The sequence below is a fragment of the Phytophthora cinnamomi genome, assembly GCF_018691715.1.
Source record: "Phytophthora cinnamomi strain GKB4 chromosome Unknown Contig19, whole genome shotgun sequence".
Taxonomy (NCBI): domain Eukaryota; phylum Oomycota; class Peronosporomycetes; order Peronosporales; family Peronosporaceae; genus Phytophthora; species Phytophthora cinnamomi.
Genome location: NW_027150952.1, coordinates 324,952 through 341,705, shown reverse-complemented (window position 1 = coordinate 341,705; position 16,754 = coordinate 324,952). Strand labels below are relative to the sequence as shown.

The 16,754-nt window shown below is 58.6% G+C and overlaps 5 protein-coding genes across 5 annotated transcripts; 3 read left to right on the top strand and 2 right to left on the bottom strand.

Annotated features, from left to right (window-relative positions):
- Window positions 1–846: 846 nt before the first annotated feature.
- IUM83_13007 (ATPase family AAA domain-containing protein 2) lies at window positions 847–6,426 on the top strand (the record flags this gene model as incomplete). The annotated part of the gene is made up of 8 exons (XM_067937660.1): window positions 847–889; window positions 969–1,051; window positions 1,119–1,289; window positions 1,376–2,066; window positions 2,565–3,218; window positions 4,074–6,106; window positions 6,176–6,316; window positions 6,394–6,426. 8 exons carry the CDS (start codon window positions 847–849, stop codon window positions 6,424–6,426), a joined length of 3,849 nt encoding a protein of 1,282 aa, XP_067795743.1.
- A 282-nt stretch (window positions 6,427–6,708) lies between these two features.
- Window positions 6,709–7,386, top strand: IUM83_13006 (Vesicle-associated membrane protein; the record flags this gene model as incomplete). The annotated part of the gene is made up of 1 exon (XM_067937659.1): window positions 6,709–7,386. The coding sequence occupies one exon, from the start codon at window positions 6,709–6,711 to the stop codon at window positions 7,384–7,386; it is 678 nt and encodes a 225-aa protein (XP_067795792.1).
- Window positions 7,387–7,567: 181 nt separating this feature from the next.
- IUM83_13005 (protein phosphatase 2a regulatory subunit b delta isoform) lies at window positions 7,568–9,388 on the bottom strand (the record flags this gene model as incomplete). The annotated part of the gene is made up of 1 exon (XM_067937658.1): window positions 7,568–9,388. One exon carries the CDS (start codon window positions 9,386–9,388, stop codon window positions 7,568–7,570), a length of 1,821 nt encoding a protein of 606 aa, XP_067795794.1.
- A 337-nt stretch (window positions 9,389–9,725) lies between these two features.
- On the top strand, window positions 9,726–10,452 carry IUM83_13004 (Vesicle-associated membrane protein-associated protein A; the record flags this gene model as incomplete). The annotated part of the gene is made up of 2 exons (XM_067937657.1): window positions 9,726–9,947; window positions 10,009–10,452. The coding sequence occupies 2 exons, from the start codon at window positions 9,726–9,728 to the stop codon at window positions 10,450–10,452; spliced, it is 666 nt and encodes a 221-aa protein (XP_067795793.1).
- Window positions 10,453–10,606: 154 nt separating this feature from the next.
- IUM83_13003 (Zinc finger, RING/FYVE/PHD-type) lies at window positions 10,607–12,475 on the bottom strand (the record flags this gene model as incomplete). The annotated part of the gene is made up of 1 exon (XM_067937656.1): window positions 10,607–12,475. The coding sequence occupies one exon, from the start codon at window positions 12,473–12,475 to the stop codon at window positions 10,607–10,609; it is 1,869 nt and encodes a 622-aa protein (XP_067795789.1).
- Window positions 12,476–16,754: the final 4,279 nt, after the last annotated feature.

Here is a 16,754-nt window from a genome sequence, read left to right as displayed (position 1 = left end):
CTGGCCCTAGCGAAAAATGGGGAGTGAGAACCAGTCAAACCTTGATGGCGATACCGTGTCTGAATGATGGGTGCAGACTGCATCGGATTGGACAGGGAACGCACGACGATTGGTGGAGACAGACCTACCCCGCGTACCCCCGTGCGTGACTGACAAAAAATGGTCTCGGCGTCCATTTGCGTCCATTTGTAATCGCAGAGAGCGCGCGCTTGCTCGGCGATGTCCTCTCTGCACACAAAACGTTACATAAATGTCAGTACATGTACAGTATTTTAGTGTACACTACCGGTAGACACGCAGATACATGTAACCAAGAGTGAAAACGCGCACCACTGTTCACTACAAAAATGTCCGTATAATACTGTATGTACTTGCAGCACTCATGCAGCATGATGGTACAATACAAGACAGTATCACCACTCAGGTTGGGCTGCTCATTCACAAAACATCTAGACCACCATATCGCATGTCATGCCCACACAAAATCTATTTCCAGTAGCGTCCCCCCGATCGCGGAGTTCGAAAAGCTCTCTCCAACCGGGAGACACACAAAGCAAATCGCTCTCTATCTGGTTCCACATCACGTACTTAGCAGAGTGTGCTGCAACGACTGCGACATTAGACCGGCTGAATCATATTATTTGGCTCGTTCATTACGATACACTTCAAGAATTACGTGACCATGTTTCCGGAAATCAGATAGAGAGCGTTTTCAGGGCCGCTCTAAAGAGGTTCCCCGGTACGACCCATTACTTAATCAAGAGCAGTACTTTAACGAGAGCCCAAAAGTACTTTACCGAGAGCGCGCGCTCGCCTGAAAATAGCGCCAAGTCCGCGAAAAGTCCAATGAGCGTGCTGGAGGAAGCGGCGGCATCTCCGAGCAGCAGCGGTACGTGCGTGGCGTCCGGCTGGCTGTGGAGCTGAGGCGACGGCTCACTGTGCTGTGTGCTGGTTTTGCTCGTGCGCAGACTCGTCGCCCGTGCTGGTGGAGCCCCAGCGAGCGCGCGCCCGGCCCGTGGACACGGAGGAAGAGGAGGAAGAGGAGGAGGAGGTAGGTCGTTGACGGAAGGATGGGACCAGCCCAGCCCACGAGGCTCACTCTGCTCTCTCTCTGGCAGTCGGAGGACGGCGACACGGACGAGCTGGAGGAGACAAAGGAGGAGCAGGAGGACGAGGAGATGGACGCGGACGACGCCCAGGAGAGCCAAGTAGACGAGGAGGAGGAGGAGGAGGAAGAAGAAGAAGAGCATCAGCAGCAGATGAAGAAGAAGAAGGCCAGGCGGCCCTCGGTACGGCAGCGTCTCTGGTCTCTGCGTGCAGCGCTGCGTGGAGGAGTCTGACGTGCTGCTTGCTTGCTTGTTTCCTGCTTTGACAGCGCCGGCTGCAGACGGAGCTGGATATCGCCAGTCCGCAGCCCTCCAGGGCCCGCGAGGACGCCAGCAGCGCGTCGCCGTCGTCGACCTCGCGCTACTCGCTGCGCACGCGGCACAGCAAGCCCAAGCGCTTCGACGAGTCCGTGTACAACGACGTGTTCACCAGCTCGCACGCGCGCGCGGCGGCGTACACCGACTCAACACCCGAGTCCGCCGTCGGTAGCAGCAAGAAGCGCCGGCGCAGTCGGAACCGCAGCCGCCGGTCCAAGCGGCAGCGTCGGGGTGAGGGCGAGGACGAAGAGGTGGACGAGGACGAAGAGGACAATGACGACGACCACGCACAAGCGACCAAATACGAGGACGACATGAGCATGCGCGAGATCAACCGCCAGATCAAGGCCCAGGAGCGCATTGAGCGAGAGAGGGAGAGGCGCTCGCGCGCGACGCGGTACGCACTGCGCTCACGAGAGAGTCTCACCATGAGCGAAACAAGCGGCGTGTCGCCACCCCAGATTGAGACTAGGACCCGCGCGTCGACGAAGCGATCACAGCTTGAGGTGAGTGCAGAGGATGATCACGCCGAGGTCGAACATGACGGGGATGCAGAAAACGAGTCGCAGTCCGAGAACGAGGCTCACTCGGAAGATGAGCAGGAGGAGGAGGACGGCGAAGAAGGCCGAGCAAGCTCGACGCGTTATCGACTACGACAGCGTCCACAGGCGACCTCAAACAACAGCATGACCACTCGAAGTCGAACAAAGTCTAGCTCTGCACCTGTATTCGAAGTGGAGGACACGTCAAGGCGCTATTCTCTGCGTGATCGCTCCAAAACCCATCGTGCAGACGCAGACGAAGATGCATCTCCGGGGACGTCAGCATACGCAGAGTATCATAAACGACAGGCCAATCGCGCCTCTAGGAGAAGTACTACAAACGGCTCCAACCGACGATTGTTTTTGCCGGACATGGATACTTCGCCTCCTCCTCGACGCCGCCGAAGCCGAGGCCGAAGCAGAGGGCGCCGGAATCATCGCCGCCGCTCTCGCTCTTCGTCTTCTTCAGGGTCGTCGTCATCTTCCGAAATGTACAACGACGACGACGACTCTGATGGCGGGATGCGAACCAGTAGCCCGTGGCGAGCGTCTAAAGGTACTCGAAAGGGGGGAAGCTCACGTGCTGATATCACGCCAGTGGAAGTAGACCGCAGCATCACATGGGATAGTGTCGGCGGTCTGAAATCGCATATCGAGGCTCTGAAGGAAATGGTAATGCTGCCGCTCTTGTACCCGGAGTTTTACGACAAGTACAAGGTGTCACCACCGTCGGGTGTGCTCTTCTACGGTCCTCCAGGTACCGGCAAAACATTGTTAGCAAGAGCGCTGGCTAACTCGTGCTCCACGTACGCTGAAGGTGAACAACCCAGTGAATTGAAACGATCGGTGAGCCAAGCACAGAGTGCCAAGAAGGAGAAGAAGAATAAAGGAAGGTCAAGGCGACACGTTACGTTCTACATGCGGAAAGGAGCGGATTGTCTGAGTAAGTGGGTGGGAGAGGCAGAGCGGCAGCTACGATTATTATTTGAGGAAGCAAAGCGTAACCAGCCCTCGATCATCTTCTTCGATGAAATTGATGGTCTCGCACCGGTGCGCAGCGCCAAACAAGACCAAATCCACGCATCCATTGTGTCGACTTTGCTAGCGTTGATGGACGGCATGGATTCGCGTGGCCGTGTCGTTGTTATTGGAGCCACCAACCGACTGGATGCGATTGACCCAGCGCTGCGCCGACCTGGTCGGTTTGACCGAGAACTTGGCTTCAAGCTGCCTACCGTGAACGAGCGGAAAAGTATGCTGGCGATTCACTCGAAGCACTGGAAGCCTCCACTGTCAGATAGGTTTCTTACGGACCTCGCTGAGCAAACGGTGGGCTATTGTGGTGCTGATATCAAGGCACTTTGCGCTGAGGCGGCCTTATGTTCTTTACGGCGCGTGTACCCACAAGTGTATGCCAGCCAAGATAAGCTGCTGATTAATCTTGACAAGGTGGTAGTAGCTCGCAGTGACTTTGTGAAGGCAGCGAAAAAGATCACACCAGCTTCTCATCGCGCTGTTAGCTCATTCGCGTCGCCATTGCCTCGAGCTGTGAAAGGATTATTGGAGGGGCAGCTGAAAAAAGTATTGCGCGATGTGGCTCATCACTTCCCGCTATTTCCTCTTGACAGAGCGGCAATTGATGATGCAGTCACTACTGGTGAGGAGACTGAGGGTGATTTGTGTGCCGGCGAAGATGAAGACGACGATGATGATGAAAATATTTATGCTATTGCGAACCGTGACGATTGTGATGTTTGTCACGGAGCTGAAGGCGAGTTGATTTGCTGCGATGCGTGTCCTGGCGCATTCCATCGTGCGTGCCTTTCAGATGCGTCGCTGGAGTCTACTGAAGGAGATGTGAGTGGTCTTTGGTTTTGCCCCGATTGTCGGAGCTCTAATTCGGCAGCTGTGCAAAATGCAGTAAAAAGAGCAGAAAAGAAGCGTGTCCACTCGATCTCTTCTCTCCACTTGCCGCGCCACTCAGGGTTCCCCCGCGTTTTGGTGGGGGGCAAGGCTGGTATGGGGCAGCAGTATATTGGACCGGCATTGCTCCACACATTGGAGGGCCTTACGCACTTCTCATTAGACTATCCATCACTTGTTGCAGACTCGAACTCACACTTCCCCGAAGAAGCTCTTATTCAGAGGCTCACGGAAGCGCAGAAGTGCCTGCCGTGTGTGCTCTACCTTCCACAAATTGAGCTGTGGTGGAAGAACACGACCGAGTCGATGCACCTGACGTTGAAGATGATGCTTATGAATCTGCAAGTCCGGGCAAACCTTCCTATTCTGTTCTTGGCGTGCACTGCATCGTCGCAAGTCAACGAGCAACAGTTACCGGAGGATCTGCTGGCATTGTTTCAGGAGGACCCCAGTGTATCGCAGACATCTGTGGTAATGGAGTTGGATGCACCAAACAAAACTGCTCGATTGACCCACTTCCAACAAATTTTCAACTCGCTTGCTACGCCGCCTTCGGTGCAGAAGACCAAACGCGCGAAGAATGAAAAACTCGAGGTGCTGCCGTTAGCTCCGCTTCCACCAGCGCCGTCTATCATTGACCTGAACCCAGAAGAGCAGCAAAAGAGAAAGGACCGAGACCTTCACTTTCTGCGCGAGCTGCGCATTTTCTTGAGTCAGGTGCTGGACTACTGCTATTCACAGAGGGTATACACGCCGTTTTACGTTCCAGTGGACCCAGAAGCCGTGCCGAACTACTATTTGATCGTGAAGCGCCCAATGGACTTGAGCACAATGCGGGACAAGCTGAACGACGAAGAATACACGTGCTTCGAACAGTTCATGGACGACATCCAGCTTATCGTGCGGAACGCCAACGTATTCAACCCCAAGCGCAGCCGAACACGGCATATTGCTCACGCAGCTGGCACCATGAAGGACAACATTCTGTCGTATGCGCACCGATTCCGTATACGCCAGGGATACGACCTGTTTGCCAAATGCCGAGAGGTGACGAAGCGTCTACGAGCCTACCCAAGCATGTATGGCGAGTACGGTCAGCGCTTCTTGAAATCTGCTGGCAAAAATGCGCGTAAGCTGCTGCATGCTCCGGCTCCCGAAAAACCTGGCGTGCGCACCAGTGCGCGGCTTCGTGGTGTAAAAGCCCCTGAAGTTAGCTTGGATGCAGCCATTACGCGCGCGACAGCCAACAGCGGCAGCCACAAGCCTATCAGCAATGGGGTAACTGTTAAAAAGGAGCCTGTGACAGAGGTGGAAGGCCCAAGCGGCGGTAAGGACTCGACAGAAAATGGCAAGCATGGGCAGGTGGCCCAGTGGTTTGGGGATGAGGAAGAGGAGGAGGAAAATAAGAGTGAAGATGAGGACTGCGCCAAAACTGAAACCAGCGAGAAGCCTGACGATAGGACCAACGACGAGGCCGATGATAGCGAAGAAGAGGTCTTTGACGAGGGCGACCGCATCTTCGTGAGCAGTCGGACGCACCCGGGTATGAACCGCCCGGGCGGAGCTGGTGTCGTGCAGGGTCGCAATAAGGACGGCACGTACAACGTCAAGTACATTCTAGGCGGGAGTGAGAAGGGCGTGAGCGTGAAGTATATCAAGCGGTTGACGGATGACGCTGTGATGGAGTCGGTGAAGACGCAACGGTCGGTCTCCAACAACTCGACGGACGGAGCTGGTTCTGTTCGTCTAATTCAAGCGGAAGAGAAGATGGATGAGACGGACTACTTCGACGAGCTCCTGTGGCCCCTTTTGAAGGAGGAAGGGTGGACTCGCGACGACAACTTCGATATTATCGAAGCATCGGGCAAGGAATCCGGGCTAGCCGTGCAGCGCGTTGTGTTTACTCCAGGCAAGAAGCGCAATGGCGAGGTTGTGACTTTGAATAGCGTGGAGGAAGCGTTGACGTACATCAACGATGAGCCCGAGTTGGCTAAAAGGTGCTTTGGCAACCGGTACGCGGAGAGCATGATGACCGAAGAAGCTCTTGGTGAGGACAGCAGCGATGACGAAACTGTCGAGGCGGAGGAGGGGGACAGCGCGGCGGAAGAGAAGGCATCGGCACCGCTGAGTGAAGGAGCCGACGAACCGATGCCCGAGGCGCGCGACGAGGAGGCAACCGAGGACGTGCAAGAGGCACCAGACTTTATTTATGACGAGGTATGGCGGCGGGCTAGCTCTGCTTTGATGTATGAGGGTGCTTACTGTTGGTTGGGTCGTTTGCTGTAGGCTCGAATGGAGGCGGTCTTGAAGAAGCTGGTGGCGAAGACGGCGGGCTGGTCGTTGGACAAGCTGCGCGACGAGCTGCTGCAGCTGAACAAGCTAGCGTACCCGTTCCGCAATCGCTTCGACCGGACCGACCTGATGCTGGTGCGTGTGCGGCTGTAAGTACTGCGTCTCGAGGTGTCCTCCCACTGACGTTGTCGAGTTGGTGTGGTGTTTTGCAGGCTATGGAGGCGCGTGTTGTGATGATGCAGTGAGTTGACCTTGGCCAGTAGCGATAGGCAAAATACACGCATAGACTGCATCTCTTCGTCTTGACTTAACTCGTCCTCTAGTGTCCTCTTTAAGTTGAAGCAGAAAGGTCCCTCCACCAGAGTGGCAAATCGTTTTGGCAAGCACGTCCCTCGTAAGTACGCTTACGGAGCATACTTTGTCCAAGATGGAAACGGTTGTCGGGCGCAAGAGCGCTCAACCCGCCCTTCAAGCACTGAGTCATCCTTCTCGTTCTTCCTCGTGCACCCCCCTGCTCCTCCTCCGCCATGCCGATCGTGTACGCGCTCGTGTCGCGCGAGAAGACGGTGCTGGCCGAGTACACGGCCACGTCGGGCAACTTCCCGACGGTGACGCGCGTGCTGCTGGCCAAGATCCCGGCGGCGGACGGCCGCATGTCGTACGTGTACGACCGGCACATCTTCCACTACATCGTGGAGCGCGGCGTGACGTACCTGTGCATGGCGGACGACGACCTGAAGCGGCGCGTGCCCTTCCTGTTCCTGGAGGACATGAAGGGCCGCTTCCAGGCCGCGTACGGCGAGCGCGCGCTCACGGCCATCGCCTTCGCCATGAACGACCAGTTCCAGCACGAGATCCGGCGCCTGCTCGACTACTACAACGCCAACCCGGACGCGGACTCGCTCTCGCGCGTCAAGCAGCAGATCGACGACGTCAAGGACATCATGGTGGAGAACATCGACAAGGTGCTGGACCGCGGCCAGAAGTTCGAGCTGCTCGTGGACCGCACGGACAAGCTCAGCCGCCAGTCGGTCAAGTTCGAGCGCTCGTCCACGCAGCTGCGCCAGTCCATGTGGAGACGCAACGTCAAGCTCTGGCTGCTGCTGGTGCTCGTGGGGCTCTTCGTCGTCTACCTCGTCATCTCCATGGCCTGCGGCTTCGACTTCAGTGGCTGCTCCGGCAAGCGAGCCGCCGACGACGAGTGACCGACTCGACGGACTGGCACTCGTCATGGATGGAAAAAAAGTAAACAAGTTGCAACACTGACCCGTAGTCTTCCTCTCTCGTCGACGATGAAGCTTCGTCGTCGACCCCCGTGCTGCTTATTTGTTTGGTGTGGGTTGCTGTTAGTCGTCTATCTATTCATCTACTTCTATCTGCTTGCTGCTAGGCGGCGAAGTCGAGCGCCCGGTCGAAGTTCGTCTCGGAGGAGCTGCGCACGCCGTGGTGCCAGTGGCTCTCCACGTTGGCGTGCAGCGCCGCGGTGATGGCTTTGTAGATGACCTCGTCTCGCCCCAAGAAGTGCACCAGCGCGAACTGGCAGCCGGTGAAGGCCAGCGCCTCCTTGGCCACGTCGACGTTGGGGCTCTGCAAAGTGCGCGCCAGACGCGTGAAAACCCGGCGCTGCAGCACCTGAGTCGCGTCCACTTGGTGCAGAGGGGGCCCGGACATGATAACTCGAGCCACCATGCGGATGGCGCCCACTTCCTGCTTCGGGTACCGGGTAGGCCACGCACTCAGCAACCGCTTCAGCAACGGACCTGTGACTGACGGCATGTACGCCACGAATTGGCCGGCACAGCTGATGAGCTCTTCGTCGTCGGAACTGGCGGGGTCGACCCAGTGTGCTCGCCAGAGCGACACGAGGCTGGTCAAGCAGTTGCGCACGAGTTCCTTTTGCTGCTGCTCCTGCTCCTGCGCCGCGTCAGACCCCTCTGGAGGAGGCGCCGCCAGCAAACTCTCCTCGACATGTTCGATCGAGTAGCGAAGCAACTCGGTGAAGCCGTGTCCATGGTCGTGCACGTGGTCTGTGATAACTCGCGTCGAGCTCTTCTCAACGCCTAATGTCTGCGCGCGAGCTGCCACCGCGTTGACGTACTCCACGCGAAGAGCAGTGGCGTCTGCGAGTGCTCGCGCGAGATGCAGTCGCTTGGTGGGGCAGCTTTTGTGGATGGCGCGCAGGATGTCGAGTCTCGCGCTGGCTGTGCGGAAGTCCTCGAAGCGCAGCGCGTTCACCAGCGCGTGCATGAAGGTGGGTGTGAGGAGGCTGTCCGCTGCCGCCGCCGGGGACACGGCAGTCGGCAGCGACGACGGCGCGTGCAGGTTGAGCTGGTCCTTGAAGAGCGCGTTGGCGAGTCCGCGCTTGACGAACTCCTCGTTGGGCTCGTCCGTGTCTGTCCCTGTGTCGTCTCCGAAGGCGCTGAGCGCCTGCCGCGGGCGGTTGCGCCGCCCTTCGCTGCGTGCGAACAGCGCCGTGAAGATCGTGTCGATCACATCGTCGCGGCTGGCCACGCGCTGCGGCAGACGCTTCTGCTGGCTGAAGAGCGTGAGCTGCTGCGGGAAGGCGCTCCCCGCCGTCTCGGGGTACACGTCCTCCTCGTCCTGAGCTGGCGAGGCTGCAGCAGCGTCCGCCTCCTGCTCGCTCGGGGCCTGCAGCTCCGTCGACGTGAGCGACAGCTTGCGCCTGTGCCGCTCGTGCAGCGACGCCGCGGCGGCCTTGGCCGACGGCTGCGCCTGTGCCTGTTTGCTCAGCGCCTTGGTGCCCATGCGCTGCCGTCTGGGCTTGGGCTGTGCGGCTGCATTGCCGCTGCGGGCTGCAGCTCTGCCAGCACTCGGCGTTGTCTGCTGCTGCTGCTTCTTGGCCGCCGCCTCCACGTTCTTGTGCAGCTTGGCGGCCGCTGCTGCGGTGGCCGAGCGCCGTGGGCGTCGAGACGAGGAGGAGGACGAGGACGAGGAAGAGGACGATGCGGGCCCGCGCCGCTCCGTCACGAAGGCCATCGAGCGCTTGGGCGTGGCCGGAGGCGGCTGGGCGGCGCGCTGCGCGGCCGGCACGAACACGGGCGCCGACAGCGACAGCGACAGGCTCGCGCGGCCGAAGCGCTGCTCCAGCTCGTCCTCGTCCAGGCTGCGCTCGCGGTCGCGCTGGCGGCGCACGCGGCTGGCGCGCAGCTTGGAGCCGCCGCCGCGGGCCGTGAGCTCTCCGCCCATGGTCCACCACTGATGGCTGCGTCGGACAAGCACCCTGAAGCTGCAACCTGGTCTGCAACTTGCAACCTGGTGTGCGCCACGCCAGTCAGAAAATTCGAGAGGAAATTTTAGGATTGGGAGAGCGGACTGTTACGATAGCGAAGTTTGAAGGCGAGAAGTTGAAGTCGTTGGCATCAGTGGCTCGGATGGAGCAGCAGCAGTCCTAGACACAGAGAATTATCGTTGGTTTGGGCTCTCCATCAACAGGAGACTTGGGGCTGCTGGCTTTGTGTTGTATGGCCTAATTGCACCCCCAGTGCCAACCCAGTCAGTGTCTTGGTGAAGCGACGCAACCGTCATGGAGCTCGAGTTTGACGGCCGAGCGTCGCGCGCGCCACTCGAGTTTTCGCCAGAGCACCAGCACCACACGATGGTGCTACGCAACGTGTCGTGCCCCAGTACCGCGACCCTCTTCAAAGTGCAGTGCACGGCACCGCGCAAGCTCCGCGTCCGGCCAGCGCTTGGTCTCCTCGCATCTTCAGGAGATACAGTCGATATCCAAGTTCTCTTGAGCTCGCAGGTTCTTCTCCCTGTTCGTCACTGTCTCTTGCGTTGCCTCCATTTAACAGCCCAATGCGTAGGAATGCACTCTAGCTTCGTGTAAGCTCTTGGTCGTGGGCCGTTCTGCCGCGAAGTCCCCATCTACACAACCCCCACTGGGCGCGGAGCAGCTGAAGGTCATGTGGGCTGCCGCTGAAGCACAAGGGGACCAAGACAGCTTGGTGATCAAGGAGATGGTCAACATTCAGATCCACCTCTCTTCAGACGTGACAGCCGACCATGACAAAGCGATGACGTTGCCACAGCTCACAACAGCGCGGCTCACGACGATGGAAGTAGCTGAGCTGGTGATGCTGTTGATGAAGAGCCAAAGCCGCCGACAAGAAAATGCGCTAACGGATGCCGAGCGCGAGAGGCTGTTGGCTGCGCGGACAGCGCACCCGTCGGACTGGCCTTGTTGGGAAGAGTACGCCGCCCGAATGAGGAAGTTACTCAAAGAGCGCAACAAACGTAAGACTCGTTGACGCATTACCACAGAAGATAACCAAACGTTTTCCATTAACCTTGCCATTAAATAAGAGGTACTGCCAGGTACTGCCTTCGTATCGTTCCGAAGACCTGCTGTTGGTCCGTTTGTTGAGTTTCGTTCGCACTGGAGCTTTACGAACTCTCGAAGGTCTACACGAGGTCCACCACGTGACGTGAGAGTACCCGCTCGCCCTCAAAATCGTCCTCCTCGCCCTCGGATGGAATATCGATCATCGGGATGATATCCTCGCCATCAAAGTACTCGTCGTCGTCATCCAGCGTCACGAACGCCTCCGTATCGATGAAGCTGTCGTCTTCAACCCGGTCGTATTTTGAGGGATATCCCTCAGTCTCAGGGCCTGCATTATTTGGGTGCTCGTCCTCGTTGTCCTCCTCCTCCTCCATATCCATGGGGTCAATCGAGGTGAGGCGAGGGTGGAGGTGGTCTGTCGGGAGCCAGACGACAGATTGAGGTGCCGAATGCACCATTGGACCGTCCGATGACATGGTGGCGCGACTTTCGTCGATGCGCGACATCCCTCCGTTCCAGGACGAGCCCAGGCCAACTTGGGGCTTTGCACCGTGCTCCTCTACTGCCAGACTAATCCGCTCGCTCATACGCATCCGCGTTGTGGCTCCAGTAAGCTCCTGGGACGCCACCCACCCTGCGTTCAGGCGGCTTGTAGACAGCATGCACTCCGAGCAAAATTCCATCTTCTGCGGGTGGAACACCCCGCCTTTGAACACGAACACCTTCTTGTTCACTTTGCAGTGGTTGCACACGGGCTCCTCGCACAGTTCGCAGCGGGTCACTTTTCCTCCGAAGAAAGCTCGCACGGGGCGGTGACACACGCGACAGGGGTTCACACCGGCGCCTCCGCTGCCGAAAGACACACTGCTGCGATTGCTGTCAAACGTCATCGAGGCACGAAACATACTGCTGGCGAAGTTGCTCTTGCGTCCCTGTGTCTGGCGGATATCGTCGTCCAGGTGGTGGTGCAACGGCGGCGACGGCGGGCGGAGAGCCGCCGGCTGCTTGGTCCGTAGCGAGAAGGCCAACTTCTTCATCATCGCGCACTCGATGGTGCTGGGTGAGGCTAGCACGGTCTCCGCAGTGAGCGAGAAGGCGAGTCGGTCCTTTGCGCCGCCGCGTGGCAGCATCCCGCCGTGGAAGAAGAGCTCCACGTCGTTCTCGCTGTGCTGTCGGTAGAGGTAGCAGTACGACAGGTGGCCACGCACGATCTGCATCTCCGGCGCGAGCTCGGGGGCGGACGGCAGCGTGACCGAGTGCACGAGGTGGTAGCCCACCCTGGCGCCGCTGTCCTGCGGGTCGCGCAGCACGCCGGTGGCCTCCAGGTACACGTAGTCCCTGTGTCTGGACAGCACCTCGTGGTGCCGCAGCGCCCACTTGAGCGTGAGCGAGCGGAACGGCGCGCTGGCCGACGGGGCCACGAGCGCGGCCAGCACGCGGCTGTCCAGCAGGTCGCACTGGGCGTGCGCGCTCTCGATCTGCATGGCCTCGGGCGTGAGGTTCACGGAGCCGTGCAGCACGTCCTCGAGCGTGCCGGGCACGGAGCCGAGGGCCAGCAGCTCGGCCTGCTCGGACACGGCCACGGACGGCACATTCTTGGCGCTCATGGTCATGCGCACGGCGTCGTCCGCGTGCTGTTGCTGCTGCTGGCGGCCGTGCTTGGCACGCAGCCTCAGGCCGCCGAACGGGCCGCGCGACGAGACCTTCTTGTAGCAGGCGATGGCTCCGTGGCGGCCGCCGCCCTTGGCCAGCTTCCACTGCGAGCGGTCCACGCCGGGCGAGCCGCCCCCGGGCGCGTACGACGCGGCCGCGCGGTTGCTGTGGTACTGGTGCAGCGTCTCGTGGACGCGCGCGTCGGCGAACTGCTGCGCGCGGGCCACGTACTCCTTGGACGTCTGCAGCGACGGCCGCGAGTTGGGCGTGTCGCGCCCCACGCCGCCGCCGCTGGCCGACGAGAGCGAGCGCTGCCGAGCCAGGGGCTTCGTCATGGCGCGAGTCTCCGAGTGCTCCCAAGGATGCAGCAGCGCTGGACTGGACTGGCTAAGGACCTGCATGTAAAAACCGTTACGTGCGAAAATACGAAGATTTTTTGAACTCCCAAACAATTAATATCATCTATATATTGAATGTCGACAAAATAGGGATTAGTATGGTACTTTATAACAAACAATGCGCAGCAAAATGTCGTATAGATTGTACACAATACATATCCTCTTTAAACCAAAACGAGGGTACTGGTCGAAAGGCTAAGAGCTGTCTGTAGTGCCAGACGATTGACGACACCAGATCAAGCTGGCTGGACTGGAGACTGCCTTGACCTCTCCGGTACTCCTGTAGTACAGGGTCGCGACTGCGAACGCACACATTCGACTGTGGCTTGCTGCCGCTGCCTGGGGATGGCTTCACCCCGGGTGGCCGCGGCCGATAGAGAGGGGCGGGGCTCGACTTTCTCGCCGCCTTTGGCCCGTCCACAGCGTGGCGGTGCGATTTCGATGAGGATGTTCGACGCTTTGCACGCGTGTGTGCCTGCAGTAACGCGCCCAGGCAAATCGAGTGGTGAAATCGGAACGCCCGCCGCCGCGCGCTGCATATCGGGCTGAGCTCCATGCTCGCCGCCAAGCTCGTGCGACGAAAATCCAGGCGCGGGGTAATTCACCAGCGTTTACTGAAGCCATCGCGGCAGGAGTCATGCTGGACAGAGCACGTGACTGTGATTCCAGCTACACTACGACGAACCTTGCTCGTTTCAAGCACGGACCCAGTTCACATTTATATTTTTCAGTCAGAACGTTTGGCAGAAGCACACAAGCCGGCTACGCGCTGTTGATCATGTGCGCGATCGCTTCTGCGCGGAAGGTATCAGGCTCAATGTAGGCGAGGTCCGTCACGTTGGCGTCGAACACGATGTTTTGCGGGTCGTCCAGCGAGTACAGAGGCCATTCGACGTCCGTCACGCCGTTGTTGTTGGGCGTCTGGTCCACGATAAAGCTTGCCCACATCCGGGTCATCGTACGAGCGAGCTGCTTGAAGCTGTCGGGCTTGCCCAGGAACGGATCTGTGGCCACCGAGTTGTTGTAGCCGTTGCCCTCGAGGTTGTAGAACACGAACGCGACCTCCTGGAAGTGCGTCGAGCCGAGGTACTGCGAGATGCCAGCGGGCACCACGTTGAACAGGTAGCTGTAGCTGGTAACGTTGTTGTTGGCCCACACCTGTGACATAAAGCGGCGTGGGGCGTGCATGGTGCTGTCTCCGGCGTAGGCAGACACTCGTTTGTACATGTAGCCGTACGAAGTCTCGTTGCCTGGGCGTCCGTGGAGAGTGCCAGGTATACCGATTTCGGGAATGTCAGGGTACAGCTCGAGCAGGAGGCTCGCCTCGTCTTGGTCATATCCCTTGGTCTTCACCAAGTACTCGAGGAACTCGTCGGTAGTGTCGATGCCTGTCTTCCCGAACGCCGTTCCTTCGTCGTTATTTGTACCGAGAAGAATCGGCACACGGACGAACTTCCCTTCGCTCAGCAGGGCAGGGCCCGTGTCCTGGATGTAGTCACCGTCCACAGCCGGCCCCCATGACGCCGAGGAGGCTACCGAGCTGTTCAGAATTGACGACAGGGTTTCCAAGGGCACATGGCGAAGACAGTCTAAGGTATCCGCTGCACTGCTACAGTTTGCTGCTGCGGTGATGTTGTTGTAGTAGACGTCCCAGTCCGATGCGTTTGTGTACGCACCCGGGATGTACTTGACAGGTGAGCCCGACTGCATCACAGCACCACGGAAGAGTCCGTCGTCACGACCACCGTAAGCGACGAGCTGATACGAGACGCCTCTGCCTCCTGCACTCTCCCCCCAGATCGTGACTTTGCTCGTGTCACCACCGAATGCGGCGATGTTCTCCTGCACCCAGTGCAAGGCCAAGCGCTGGTCTCGGAATCCCAAGTTCGTCACGCCAGCTTCCTTCACTGCAGTGCCCCACAAAAAGCCGAATGCCTGGAGACGGTAATTGAAGCTGACACCGATGAATGGCATGCCAGCATCAGTAGCCTCATTCACAATGTACGACAAGTTGTAGCGAGGATCGCGGGAGCCACCTTCGTAAAAGCCACCTCCATGAATCCAGACGCCGACAGGTAAATCGTCTCCTTCGGAGACGTTGCTGGGACGAACCACGTTGATCGTCAAGCAGTCCTCGGAGATCACGTTGCCTAGCACCCATTGATCGCTGCCGTAGCCGTAGCATTCAGGAGAGTACTCGGTCGCGTTCTTGGAGTCTGTCCACGTCGTGTTGAGCGGCTCCGGGTTGCGGAAGCGGAGGTCCCCGACGGGAGGCTGTGCGTATGGCATGCCGAGGAAGAGGTCTTGGTCGTAGGTATCTTGGTAGACGCCGTAGTAGGACCCATTCTTGATGGTGACGGTGGGTGGATCAGTGGCAGAAGCCAAACCAAGGAGAAGCGACCCGAGTGCAATCAGCCGCATTGTTTTTCGATCACGGATATGCCACGTTGTAGTTGCCTCCAAATTGAGGAATGATGTCCTGCGGGATCGATCTTGGGGTGAGCACGGGTCTGCAGGAGCATAGCCGTATTTTGTGCTCGAACTGCAACCACGCGTGTTGAAGTGCACTGTATTGCTGGGATCACGCCATGGGGCTTTGTCAGGCCACTGCTGCGTTTTTGGCTGTGCAGTAACCTGAACTGGTGTCAACACCATGGTATGCTGTAAGATCTTTGCTGTTGCATCGTGATCAGCGTCGTGATCAAATTCAAAATTTTGACACAAGATTGAAAGTCTTCGCAGTATATTTGCTCGAAAGAGCTGGGTTGATTCAGGGCACACCTTAAGCATTAAACTACGCCGCAAGAATCGAGAACATCAACGCTTCTGACTGAAGCGGGCTACTACTCAAAGTACTGGCTGTGCAGGTACGCAATGCCCTCCGCACGGTAGATGTCGGGCTCAATGTAGGCCAGCTCCGTGACGTTCACGTCGAACACGATGTTCTGCGGGTTGTCAGAAGTGTACTCGGGCCACTTCAGGGCTGTCACGCCATTGTTGTTGGGCGTCTGATCAACGATAAAGCTGGCCCACGAGCGAGTGATGATACGCGCGAGCTGGGCGAAGGTCTCGGGTTCGTTTAGGAACGGGTTGACGGAGACGGCGTTCTCGTAGCCGTTGCCTTCGAGGTTGTAGAACACGAAAGCAACTTCCTGGAAGTGCGTGGCGCCGACGTACTGCGACAGTCCGTTGACCATAACGTTGAACACGTAGCTGAAGCTAGTCACGTTGTTCGCCGCCCACGTTTCGGCCGTGTAGCGGCGCGGGGCATGCATGTAGGCGTCACCGGCGTAGGCGCAAACGCGCTTGAACTGAGATCCGGCCAAGGAATCGGCAGGCGGGCGGCCGTGCAGAGTGCCGGGGATGCCGATCTCAGGGATGTCAGGGTAGACAGCGGCAAGAATTTCGGCCTCTTCGGCCGTGTTGCCCATCGCCTCGAGGTACTCCAGATACTCCTCTGTTGAATTGATGCCCCAGGTCCCGAAAGCGGAGCCTTCGTCGTGGTTAGCACCGTGCAAGATGGGCACGTGTACGAATTTGCCGCTGCTCAAGAGAGCCGCACCGGTCTCCTGGATGTAGTCGCCATCGATGACAGGGCTGAACGAGGCGGACGAAGCCACGGAACTGTTGAAGATCGACGACAGCGTATCGATTTGCACTTCTCGGAGACAAGCCAGAGTGTCGGAGGCCGAACTGCAGTTGGCGGCTGCAGTGATGTTGTTGTAGTAGACGTCCCAGGTCGAAGCATTCGTATAGCTCGACGGGCCGTGGGCCGGAGCACCCGACTGCATGATGGCACCGCGGAAAAGGCCATCATCACGGCCACCGTAGGCAAGCAGCTGATAGCCCACACTCCAGCCGCCGGCGCTTTCGCCCCAAATCGTGACCTTGTTCGGATCACCACCAAAAGCAGCGATGTTCTCCTGCACCCAGTGCAAGGCCAGCCGCTGGTCCTTGAATCCGAGGTTCGAGGCCCCTTGCTCCTGCACTGCACTTCCCCACAGGAAGCCAAACCCGTGGAGACGGTAGTTGATGCTCACACCGATGAAAGGCTTGCCCGCTTGGGTTGCTTCGTTGAGGATATACGAGAAGTTGTAGCGAGGGTCACGGTTGCCGCCTTCAAAGAGACCACCGCCGTGGATCCAAAACCCCACGGGGAGCTTGGCGTCCTTGGTGATGCCGCTGGGACGAACCACGTTGATCGTCAAGCAGTCCT